General features: G+C 38.2%; 1 protein-coding gene across 1 annotated transcript in view; it reads right to left on the bottom strand.

Moving 5' to 3' along the window:
• Positions 1-12,996, bottom strand: part of KAT6A (lysine acetyltransferase 6A) — a 30,440-nt gene that overhangs the window by 9,343 nt on the left and 8,101 nt on the right. The window contains exons 4-14 of the mRNA XM_071454757.1: positions 10,473-10,581; positions 9,139-9,254; positions 8,815-8,896; positions 7,910-8,045; positions 6,784-7,097; positions 5,378-5,496; positions 4,363-4,478; positions 3,188-3,329; positions 2,595-2,756; positions 1,529-1,622; positions 47-278 (exon numbers count right to left, since the gene is read on the bottom strand). Of these exons, the coding sequence (XP_071310858.1) occupies positions 47-278; positions 1,529-1,622; positions 2,595-2,756; positions 3,188-3,329; positions 4,363-4,478; positions 5,378-5,496; positions 6,784-7,097; positions 7,910-8,045; positions 8,815-8,896; positions 9,139-9,254; positions 10,473-10,581 (1,622 nt within the window). The remainder of the gene's footprint in view (positions 1-46; positions 279-1,528; positions 1,623-2,594; positions 2,757-3,187; positions 3,330-4,362; positions 4,479-5,377; positions 5,497-6,783; positions 7,098-7,909; positions 8,046-8,814; positions 8,897-9,138; positions 9,255-10,472; positions 10,582-12,996) is intronic.

The raw sequence follows: 12,996 nt of genomic DNA, 5'->3' as shown, positions 1-12,996 counted from the left end.
GTTTCAATGAAGGGATTTGGGATTAGAAGGGGACTCCTGTACTCACTGATCACTACGGAAGTCGAGCATTCGTAGGTGATGCAGAGTGGAAGTGATATCTTGAGGGCAGATTCCAGTCAGCTTACTCAATTTCTTGATGCTTAATTGCTTGTCACGTTGATGATAAAGGCACTCCAATATTACACTTTTCCAATAGGCCATGTATGACAGGCGCCCCAGGTCCGACAGGGGCTTCTCTGGTGATCCTGCCTGACCCTCACGCTTGGAAAGCAAATAGCCTAAAAGACACAGAAGAAAAAACATTTCAAAATATTAACTTCTGTTTCCACCCTTACCTCTACAAAGGCTTCATCTAATGGCTTAGTGCTGCCTACAAGATGTAGATGACAACTCTGAAGGATCAACTCTGTTTAAACTTTGAGTTGTTGGGGCAATTTTTTATTTGTTGTTTAAATTCCTGTTATTCAGGGATGGAGTAAGACATTTCTGGACTGTAGGTAATGCCACGAGATGGCAGCAGGTGTCTACCTAGAAATTACACCAAGCCTGAAGCACAGTTGCAATAGCAATTTTGGAAATGACAGAGGAAAAGCACACTCTTAAAACGAATATGATTAATCATTTTCTTGAAAATTCCCTAGTGTCAAACTTCAGGGCCATACTGGAGAGTAGCAAGCTCTATTTGCAGAGATTTCATTAATTTAAGACTGTGATACATTGCACAGGTTCAAGAAAGGCCAAGGTTTGTATTCTACCCAGTGAGACAAAGGGGGATGGATCCAAGATGACAAATGTGCCTTCTCACTGCTGTTCTACCTGTATATAATAACCTGCATTTGTTCATTTCTCAAGATACATCCCTGAGTTCTTTTGCTTCACCAGGAATTTCAGGAGAACAAAAACTTATCTACAAAAGACATTATTCTGATATCATTCTACCAGCTGAGTTTTCCTCTGAACTCCAAAATTTGTATGTCCAAGGGGAGGGCTGTGTTAACAACCAATAAACAACAATAAACAATGTACAGTTACAAGGAAGTTTCTCATGAAGTTACAGAGACACACATATGAATCTCAGAATTCTCTGAGTATTCAGAGCTTGAGTATGTCTGGTTTTATTGCTCTCAAAATTAAATTAAAATAGAAGTTTTGCTTAAGACATTTATTCAGCTAATCAAGCTGCTGAAGATTTCCACAGACCATGCACTCTTACAGCTGGCTTTCTGAATAAGGAACTGCATGCACAAGAAAAGCTTCTGCTATAAAATTCACTATTCTGCCACATGCCTTTAGTTTCTACCTTAAGCTGCTTACACAGAGAACACTGGAATTAAGGGGAAAATGATCAATTTGTCTTTAGAGCCAAAGTTCCAACAAAAAGAGTAAATGGTGAAGTTCAGATAATTTTGTGAGCTTTAGAAGCCTTTGTCCTGAGATGTGTTTTATTTTGAAAAACACCTGCTTTTACTGTTAAATCCTTTAAAATATGAAAAGACAGATTGAAAAAAGTAAAGAAAAAGTTCCTTACTGAAGTCAATTAGGAACCTGCCATAGCCCTTACGCTGGTATTGTGGAAGAATCATGATACAGGAAACGTTGTACTTCTGCTGGCAGTGTTTTTCCTGTTGGAAAAAAAAAAAAGCATCACATTGAAAAACCAGATCAGTAAGAAATAGTGTGAGTTCCTCTGGAAGAGTGCCCAAGTGGTTCTGTATCAAAAAGGGAGATAGGAAGCCACAGTCAAAGTTTCTTAGGAGTGATAAAGCCAAGGAAAGACTTTGAAGAGACAATATTAAAGCTCCACCATCATTTCAGATAAGAAAAGCAGAAAAGTCATTGCAAAAGACTGCAATACTCCAGTGATTCTTTAAATGTCACAAATGTAACATACCAAAATCAAGTCTCATACCTGCTGTTCTGAATGCTAAAGAAAAAGCTTTAAAATAATAAAATAATAAATAATTAAAAAGAAATAAATAATAGAATTAATTAAAATAATAATTAAAAATAATAATAGAATAATTAAGGATAATAAAAAGAATATAAATAATAGAATAAAATAAATAAAATAATAGAAATAATAATAGAAATAATAAAATAATAAAAATAAATAGAAATAATTAAGGATAAATAATACAAATAATTAAGGATAAAAACCTTAAGTTCTATCTGAAATCTTGGCCCTGCTCCCTCAAAAAAAAAAAAAAAAAAGGCTTCAAATCATTGCAAAGTTGCCAAACTTGTTTGGAAAACAATGTATGTATAGAACAAAAGGTGAGATAAGCAGAACTACCAAGCAGTTCTGTCTCACAAACAGCACTACCCAACCTCCACCAAGAGCAGGAAGTGATTTGGAAAGTTTATTTAGCCACTAAGCTGCAGTACAAGCTCCTTAGCAAGAATCTGCTATTCCATATTACAGGAAATTTGGGTTTACTAACATGGTCCAAATGCAATATAAATAAAACCTGCTTGCAACAGGTGTCTGTAGCAGTGTTATATAATTTATTATATAAAATGCAAGATTACAACAGTTTAAAGAATCCAAAGCAGCACTGCTCATCAGAGCAAACAATTCATACCCAAATACTTACCTTGGAAAAGTAGCCAACAAGGTGACAGCCCTTAACATCATTCTGTGTCAGCACATAGAAGAGAAATGGCTCCACATCATAATAGAGAGTCTTGTGATCCAAGAAGAGTTTAGCTAGCAAGCACAAATTCTGGCAGTAGATAGTGCTGACATTGCCATCAACCTTAGAGACATGAGGAAAATTTGCTGTTATGTAAGGACAGGCTTCACTCCAGGATCCCTGCACATTTGAAATGTCTTAACATGAGAGAAAACTTCTCTGTAGCAACTCAAAGGACTTAAAACTTCCACAGAACAGAGGCTGTGACCAAGTCACTGTTACCCTCAATAGCTTAAGAGACAACTTAAAATTATTTTTTTTTAAAACAAACCCCCCAGATTTTTACAAAGTGAGTCTTGTGTGTTTTACAGATGAATAATCCATACACAAGGTCAGCTCCTACTGGCTGCTTGCTTGTTGTTCACTCCTGGAACTCAGGAGTTCCAATGTTTCAAGAATGAAGATGTTTAGGACTATGAAAAATTCATCACATGAGTGGCTGTTGAGGACCCTAATTCACAGATATGAGCTTGCAGCTTCATTTTCTAACTCACCTCAAAGACTGATATATTATTTTTTCTGTAAATTTCATTGGCTGGAGGATGAAACCACCCACATTTTTTCATATGCTGTTGGAGAATAGTTCTGCTTTTCATATATTTTAGACAGAATTCACAAAGGTACAACTTCGGTAGCCTGTAAGCAAAGATAAAGAAAGAACAGAGACTGAAGACAGAGATTTTGTATCAATTTCCTCACTCCTGGTGACAGAGAGCTTGATGAAAACAAACCCAATGCACACTCACCTTGTGTGTGTGCTACTGAGGGCAAAAGCACATTAGCATAGCTAAAGTCATGACACTTCTTCTGTAATAAATGCATATTAAAAATGCCTTTAATGCCCTGCATAATTACATTTACATTATTAAGTTATGCCAGAAGAAATATATTAAAATCCTAGGAAAAAAAAAAAAAAAAAACAGTAACCCCTCCCAGTTTTGCACTAGTGGTGCTAGGATGGGTGAGATAAATTGTTCCTATTCCCTTCTTCTCCTCATTGTCACAGGCACATCCCAGCTGTGTGTACACAGCCCTGCATAATTACATTTACATTATTAAGTTATGCCAGAAGAAATATATTAATATATTAAAATCCTAGGAAAAAAAACCAGTAACTCCTCCCAGTTTTGCACTAGTGGTGCTAGGATGGATGAGATAAATTGTTCTTATTCCCTTCTTCTCCTCATTGTCACAGACACATCCCAGCTGTGTGTACACAGCCTTGAGTGAAGGGTCACATCACCACCTACCCATTTGCTTTAAAAGTGTTTTACACACTACACTGATATGGACAACTAGCGTGGAAGAATCCCAAAATTCTTGTGATTTAATTCCATTTATATGCTGTAGCTTCAGCAGGAATGTCTGTCCAGCTGGAATAATTCCTCATGACAGACCACATGTTCTTATTAAATGGCAAAATAAAGAGTTTCACTTAATTTCCTTCTTCTAGCTATAGCCCTTACAAGTTATTCCTTATTCTGAATAAAGTTCAGAGATTGCAGTTTAGACAATTTGCAAAGTTCTTAAGGAAAAGAACAAAGCAATTATATGTGCAGCACAGCAGAAAAATATTTCAGGCACCAAAATGTAGAAACCAGCAGATTTCTGTGCCTGTTGGAGTACAGCCTTCCCAAAAAGACTGAAGAAGAACAAAGCAGAGTCTTACCTTGAGTATTCCTGTGGATATGGGGAGGAGTACCAGGTCTGGATTTCGTATTTGCCAAATTCTATAACAGAAGGGCAGCGCACTTGTGGATCAGGAGGCCCAGTCACCCCTACTTTCTATGCAAGGGGAAAAAAACCCTTGTTTTTTTTCATGAATTTCCAAGTGAAAGACTTTTAAGATTAAATAAATTAAAACAGTTTTATCTAGACAGTCCATCCTGCTTGAACTCACTGGTAATGAGGAAGATGCAGATGTTGCTCTCTGACACTAAAAACCAGCACCAGTCACACTTCAAAAGCAACCATTCACAAAAAGGAGGGATTAATTTCTTTTTGTGATTCACAAAAAGAAGGAATTAATAAACATTATCACACCATGGATCTCCACTACCATTCACAGTGTTGCATGCCATAGTTTTAAACACAAATTAATAGAAAGTGAAGTTTAATACAATCTTTTTTGAGTCTTCTTGTCATTTTCTTACTTGTTACTTCAATAGTGAAGAACAGGAACATAAACTGCTCCTGAGGTTAAAAACTAGAATATGAAAGTGTTTAACATTACACATTAGTGTTTTCCCAGCTCTGAGAATAGATGGATTACTGTGAATGTAGCAGCCACCAAACCAACATTCAGGATGCAACAACCTTTTATCATCCCAAGTGCTGAAGAATTAAAGAAAAACCTCACATTTATTAGAAGAAAAAACCAGAAAATACACTATTTGAGACTACTTATTTACTTACAGCCTTTATTTCCCCTGTCCCTCTGATAATAACTGTGTATTTTATAGCAACTAAAAATAAGGATACCAAATGCCCTTCTTTCAAAGAAAACAAATGCTTTCTCAACTCCTGAAGATTTTATCTCTGAAGACTGTCACTCACAGAATGACAGAAATCCAAGTATTATAATATCATAATATGAACCACCTGCACTGCTGTTACTAACAAATGAGGACACTTCAAGCAGGAGATCAGAACTCATGTGAAGAGTAGTGAAAATTTCACTTTACCTGCAGTGCTTGCTCCTGAATATCTCGAAACAACTCCATGTCTTTTTCATTCAAGACATCCTGGCTCCCAAAAAAACGCTCCTCACTTTCTTGCTTTCCATCCCAGCCATCCTGATTGTCTGTAAATGAAAGAGAAAATTGTCTTCATGTACATTTACAAAAAAGTATTTGCTTTTAGTGCAGTGACAAACAGCAGCTGGCTGCATTCACACACTGGGCCAGGTTTTTTTGGATGGGATTTTCTATTCAGATTTGGGACCACAAAGGAAGAACAGGTTCTAGATTTGGGACCATGTCCTACATTTAAGCTGGTCCAAATGTCACCACCTAGATATTCATATTACCATGAAGCATAAATGGCTTGCCACTAAGTCTGTTTTTCACAAACAAGGATCACAACTATTTAACCACATATCTGGCAAAACCAAAAGCAGGACACCTACATTCATCACCTTAGAAATACCCCTTCAATAAAAACAAACAAACCTAAACAAAAAACCCAACAAAACCCTCTAGAACTTCACCTCACTCCCAAAGTATTAAGAACACATTGCTGTTCTTCCAGCACCAGCCAGGTTAATGCAGGTAACTGATCTAAAGCTGTAAACATTTTATTGTGGAATATTTCCCAATACCTGCTTAGGAACAATTCAGGACCATCCAACAATGGACCATCCAACTCTGAATACAGAAATTAAATAAAGGTCCAGGCATAGATAATATCTTAAGCTAGAAAAGCAAAACAAATAAGGAAAGCAGAAGTGCATTCCAAAGGGAAAGGACAGTTTTCAGCAAGAAGATGCCAAGCTGCACAAACAGGCTCCTTAATGGCTGAGAAAATTAAGGAACATTTGCATGCATCCATAGATTGGAAACTCCTGGGTCTGTCAGACTGGTTTTAGTTATCTGTTTTCCATTTCACACTTCCACCTTGCTGCTCTTAATTTTTATGAACCACTGCCTATGTTATTTCTTCCAAATGTGACATTATTTAGCCCATTTCCTAGGCTGTCTGCAAATGCCTCCTTACCAATGGGCCTTCTACCTCACTGTCATCACTTAACCCCTCATAACCCCTTGCCATCATACATAAGGCATGGATAGAATCTAAAGCTGTAAACATTTTATTGTGGAATATTTCCCAATACCTGCTTAGGAACAATTCAGGACCATCCAACAATGGACCATCCAATTCTGAATAGAACTGATAGAGGCTAAGATCTCTAGGATCACTTCCTTTTCCCAGCTTATACTCTACCTTAATGCACCAAAGGTAAGTGCAATCCAGTGTTAACTTCCAGCTCAAAGTTTCCAGCCTCTAACAATTCAGTCAGTTCAACATCCTGGCCTTTGAACATTTCCTTGGTATACAGGATACTTACATTGGCAGGGTGAAAAATCTTTACCTGTGGGCCATTCTGAAGTGCTGGATTTCCTGGTACCCTTTTTCCTGATCCTATACTGCTGAGAATAGTCAACCACTTCTCCTCGAGCTTTTCGTCCGTCAGGGGAAGGAGTGAAGAATTTAGTAAGGCCATCTATAAGCCCTTTGGTTTTCTTGTTGAACTTCAAGGTGTTGCTGCCATCTCTGCAGAAGTCCAGACCATCTGTCTGTTCCAGGTACCCTCCTTCTGATGATGCTGACTGGTTGGCCAGAGCCATCTTACGCTTCCGACCCCGGCCAGGACCGGCGCGGACTTTGCTGAAAGGACCTTTTGATCTAAAGGATAAGAAGGGGAAAAAAATATGGTCAAAAGATATGCTCAGGTGGCCCAGCATCTTCTCTATTGATTTATTTATCGACCACACAGAATATGAGCTGAAGAATTTAATAATATGTGTGAAGAATTTAATAATATGTGAGTTATCAAGAGTCTGTGCACCAGGATTGAAACATCTCAGTAGAAGGTGCTGTACTGTTTTTCTCTACACTGAACATTATGTCAAACTAATCTGAGTATAAAGAATAGATTTTCACCAAATTTAACACAACATTAGATTTTAAAATCAGTAACCAGAAGAAATAAATTGCACAGAAGGCTTCAATTGATGCAATCATTAAACACTTACACTTGTCATTTGCCATAGTTTTTGTACTGATAGGGAATTGTTGTAAAAATTCCACAGAAAGTTAAACCACAAAGGATGTGCCTGTTGTCTAAGAACCTCTACCACTGATGGTCACCTTAGCTGAAACAGCACTGCTCTCCAACCAGCTGCAATCTTAAAGACTGTAAACTTTAAAACTCTATTGAAATGGAACTCATCCAGCAAAAGAGATTACATGAACAGCAAAATTTGTCTATGACTATAAGGAATAGTTCAGAAAGAAATAGTAAATTACCACAAAGAGTAAAAAATCTCGGCCAAAAGAAGCACTAAGGTTACTTCTAGTCTTTCACAGCCCTTTTCAGAAAATCTGTAATGAACAGCTCTGAATTGTAAAAGAAAACTTCTCACAAAGTAGAGACTTTAGAAACACCCCAAATTCCTAGAGAATTTCCCATCTTGCTCTCCCTTGTAGAGACTTACGTTGTGTTTTGATTCTTTAACCTGTTTTTAGGACGTCCTATGGGGTTAGCATAGCGTCTTTTTATCTGTGCTGCCTTCTTCTGGAGAAGTTTTCTTCCTTTCTTCCGTGGTCGACATATTTGACATATCCACATACCTGTAACACAAAATCACTGAATGCCAAAGACATCTGTATAGGACAAAAGGGAGAAATCCTGAGATTAAGGGGAAGAACAGTACCAAAGGCACTGATTATCACATATATGTGTAAGGAGAATTATGGGGATGCTTCAACAATCCAAACTCAAGTCTTGTTAATATTCCCCAGCCCCCAAAGAGTTCCAAACACAAAGGAAGTCTCCTTAATTGGCAGTACATAATCAGAAAACCCTAATTAAATGATTAATTATCCCATTATCTGCTTGTGACTATACTTCTTTCAGCTATCTTATACATGGAAGTTTTCTTCTAAAACTGCCAAGGAAGAAAGGAAGGTTTCCTTCCTGCCAAGGAAGAGTCTTCCATAGATAATCTGCTGTCTGATAGGAAAGAGATCTGTCCAGAATATTCTACTGTCCAAATGGATATCACTTCAAAAACACATCAACCATCTCTTTCTTTTGTACAAGGCTATTCATACAAATGAAAGCTGATCATCTCAATCTGCAGGGATCACTTCTATTACTTCAAACCTCAAGAATTTTTTTTCCAAATCCTTCACAGAGAGCAATGTACAGGAAACAGGAGATAGTGAAAAAACCTGGCTGTGAAGTTCTGACCCTTTGGTTTCTAACACCTGAAAGGTAATTCCAAACAAAAACGAGCTAAATGTAGCTAAAAGAGGATCAAATAAGTGGAAGCACTGCCTGCCCACTGACCTCTTCCAACACCACCTTAAATTATCGTTTTCACCACAAAGTGCTCACCTTTTGGCATCCTGGTAAGAGGAGGATCACAGCATTCCATGTGAAAGCCACGGTCACAGGAGTCACAGAACAGCATGTTATCCTGTGGAGGACATAACCCCTCAATGTGTGCATCAGCACCAAGCCCTGCATTCATCTGCCACTACCCCAGAGAGCAGGCACACAGCTCTCAACTACAATTCAAGGAATTTCACAGGTCTCAGAGAACCAGACTAAAATAAAAACTGCAGATATTTGCCTCTAGTATAATTTGATTTTGTAGTTTAACAAAACAGCCACAAAACTGGTGTGCACTTCATTCAAGCCACACTTCACTGTACTCACAGCATTTTTCCCTTGGTCTCTACAGGAACTGCATGTTTTGCATTCAATACATTGCCATCGCAAGGCCTTGACTCGCACGGTCAGCTCTGGAGAGAACTTCAAACAGGACGGATGACCTGGAGAAAAATAGGAAATGTTACTGGTGAAATCAGAGAGAAAACAGAGGAAATGTTACTGGTGAAATCATAGAGAAAAATAGGAAATGTTACTGGTGAAATCATAGAGAAAAAAAGAGAGAATGTTACTGGTGAAATCATAGAGAAAAATAGGAAATGTTACTGGTGAAATCATAGAGAAAAGAGAGGAAATGTTACTGGTGAAATCATAGAGAAAAATAGGAAATGTTACTGGTGAAATCATAGAGAAAAAAAGGAAATGTTACTGGTGAAATCATAGAGAAAAAGAGAAAGTGTTACTGGTGAAATCATAGAGAAAAATAGGAAATGTTACCGGTGAAATCATAGAGAAAAATAGGAAATGTTACTGGTGAAATCATAGAGAAAAAAAGGAAATGTTACTGGTGAAATCATAGAGAAAAGAGAGAAAATGTTACTGGTGAAATCATAGAGAAAAAAAGGAAATGTTACTGGTGAAATCATAGAGAAAAGAGAGAAAATGTTACTGGTGAAATCATAGAGAAAACAGAGGAAATGTTACTGGTGAAATTATAGAGAAAAATAGGAAATGTTACTGGTGAAATCATAGAGAAAAAAAGGAAATGTTACTGGTGAAATCATAGAGAAAAAAGAGAGAATGTTACTGGTGAAATCATAGAGAAGAAAGAGGAAATGTTCCTGGTAAAATCACTATACCTCTGTTAATGGCCATAGATAGCTCATGTAGAGAGTACTTAATCAATGATGTATTCTCATGCAGAATTTTGCCTATCCAGATATTCCTATTTTTAAGTGCTTCTATTCTCCCTGCTTAGAACAAAACCAATGCCCTAGATAGCAAACAGTAGGCCCACATGCAAAAAGAACCCAAAGATAATTCTTCCTAACTGAATTGAGAAATTGAGGGTGAAGCTGCTCTTCACAGCCACATTAAAAACCAACAAACTCCCAGGAGCCAAGTGAGTTATTTGTGCTGGGTTAACTCAGCTGCCTCCTCTTTGCAAGCCTGAGATTCAGCTGAACTATCCCTGTATTTTATGCCATAGAAAGATACTCCTCACATGGCAGGAGTGACTCCAGCAGATTTCTCTATTTTAAATGGGAAGATTCTCACTGGATGCACACTCCCTGTGTGCAGGGGCAGCACCAGGCAGAGCAGCAGCTGCTCTGTCTCAAGGGAAGGCCATGAGAGCAGCAGCCCTGGGAATGGTCACCTACCACTGTTGCCACAGTCAGCACAGGAGATGAGCTCCTCAGGTTTCTTCTCCCGGTTTTGCTCTTTTGTACCAAGGCAGAAACTGCAAATTGGGATTGGTTCAGCAACCGGCTGTGAGGAAAAGAGACAGTGAGAGCACTGGGTGGCTCAAGGGAGCAAACTGGAGTACATGAAATGGCACAGGCATTTCTGTATCACATCAATAGGATGGAATGCACATCACACCTCAAAGATTTGATCTGGTTCTCACATTCAATACAGCACTAACTGAATAGAAGTTAGTACAAAAGTACAAAAACTGTTAACACTGTTATGAAAAACTTAAATAAAATCTTCCTGCAGAAAATGGTTCTTTTTCTGTTCATGACCGGACTCAGGTGTCAGACATGTAGCTGCTTGCAGTCAGCATCAGGTTTACTGGGGGAAAAACCCTTGGGTATGGAGGGTCAATCAGAGCTTCCATTTCTTTGGAATCAAGATTCCAGGAATTACTTTTACCTTCTACCTTTGGAAAGGAAAGCTCTAACACTCATGCAATTTTTTCAGGGGAAAAATAAAATTATTTCACATATCCTCTCCAGGAAGTGCATATTTCATCACAGAGAGTTTCACAGACAGTCAATAGCCTAAGACAGTAGTTCTTTTCTGTTTTAGCCAGTATTTGTGCATACTCTGTTCATCCCCACAGTTTTTCAAGTTTGGATGCCCACATGTAACACTGCCTAGGTTTGGAAGAACCAGATCAAAGATGATCCTTCACAGCTTCAATGTTTCCTGTGTTTACCACCCTGGCAAGCTGCAAGCAAACACTTTACCACATTTAAAAAAACCCCAAAACATCTGCAGTTCTGGGGAAGGCTCTACTAGAATTCAGAATATTTTAATTAATTAAATTGGAACAATTTTGAAGGTGGAGATCAGGCTACTCTTCCCAAGCTTCTGTGTGAGACTGTTATGCTAAGTATGGAGAGATTTCTCTGCTGCTGTGTTTGTTCAGCAAAGAACATCCTGGCAAGTGAAAAAATGCAAGCACACAATGAAAGATTAGTGAAAACAAGACTGGAAACAGGCAGCTCGGTTTCATACTGCAAATTTTTGGCAGACATTCAACTCCTTCTGCTGTTTTGCTTGCAAGCACATCTCTCTGTGTGATGTCACCAGATTCAGTGAGGGAGGGAGCCAGAACAAATTGGACTGACAGTGTCTTACAGGCTGCCAGCCTCTCTGCACATGTTGTTACTATACAAAGGGTTTCTAGAAACCAAATGTGCTTTGAAGATTCTCAGACTCCGCTCTCCCAAAGGCGACTACGGAGAAGCGCCTAAGGAGAAACGCGTGTGTAGGAATTTTACAATGTCGTTTTTGGCAAAGCCATCTGCTTTGTAGTCTTCTTAATTTAGGAAAAGTGAGGTTAGGAAATGCCTCAAAACTCACAGTCAAGTCTGCAGCCACAATGGTCACTTGTCAGTAATGTTAAAGCACTTTACAGATGTTTTAATGCCACCTGAGGCTCACTAGAGAGCAGGACAATCTTTGTCCCATCCTCACCAATTTCCTTCTGCTCGTCATTGTGGTTGGAATGGAGTGGGTATAGAATTTAAACCAACACAAACATTCACGGAGTGGGTATAGAATTTAAACCAACACAAACATTCACGGAGTGGGTATAGAATTTAAATCAACACAAACATTCACACCAACTTTTTGGTTTTTTGCTTTGCTCTTTAAGATCCCCTTAACGTGAGCCCCCTAAAGCAATGGTAGATGGCTTCTGAGAATTCAGATAATGCTTTTTTTGTGTGTCTGTTTTTAAGCAAGTGACAAATCATTACTCCTCACTTCAAACAGCCCATTCTGTTGCAAAGGTTTTCCTCAAAAGCTGCAGCTCCTGGCAAGAGCAGATGAACCAGAAAAGACAGAGGGAAAGTACAACTTACACCACAGGGAAAAAAAATGATTTTTAACATGAGGAAACATGTTTCAGTGAGCACAGCATCACAAAACCTGGTTCCATGCCTTTTGGATCAGTGGCTGAGAGGAAAACTGCTTCAGTTCCATGCCTCAATAAAATCAGAACCAAGGAATTTTGTATTGTCGAAGTAATTTTACAAATCGTGCAGACTTTTTTGCTCTATACAGAGAAAACTGCAGAATTTAGGAAATACTATTAAATAATATCAACTTGTAGCAGCAATGGTTGGTAACTAACCCTTCTATAGAAGTTACAAAATCACAACTCTTAATGTTCCCCCCAGGCAGTATAGTGAAGGAAAAAAATAAAGCAACTGAGAATAAAAAAGGAAATCCCTTAAAATACTGTTTTTACTCAAGAAAATTATGCTAAATATATTTTAATACACCCAAGAAAAGCTACTACCATAACACAAACGTGTATGTTTGTCTGTGTAAAGGGATATTGTCTCTAATTCACTTGTAAGGAAGGAGTGCATTTATATGGCAGAATGATAGCCTAAAACATGAGACTGCATTGAAAGAAATGTAAGGGAGAAAAGACAAAATAGCACA

Source organism: Agelaius tricolor, unplaced genomic scaffold (genome assembly GCF_023055355.1).
Source record: "Agelaius tricolor isolate 1412-34295 unplaced genomic scaffold, bAgeTri1.0.p SCAF_41, whole genome shotgun sequence".
In the NCBI taxonomy this organism is placed as follows: Eukaryota; Metazoa; Chordata; class Aves; order Passeriformes; family Icteridae; genus Agelaius; species Agelaius tricolor.
Note: the sequence above shows the minus strand (reverse complement) of the source record. Positions and strands in the feature narration are given on the sequence as shown.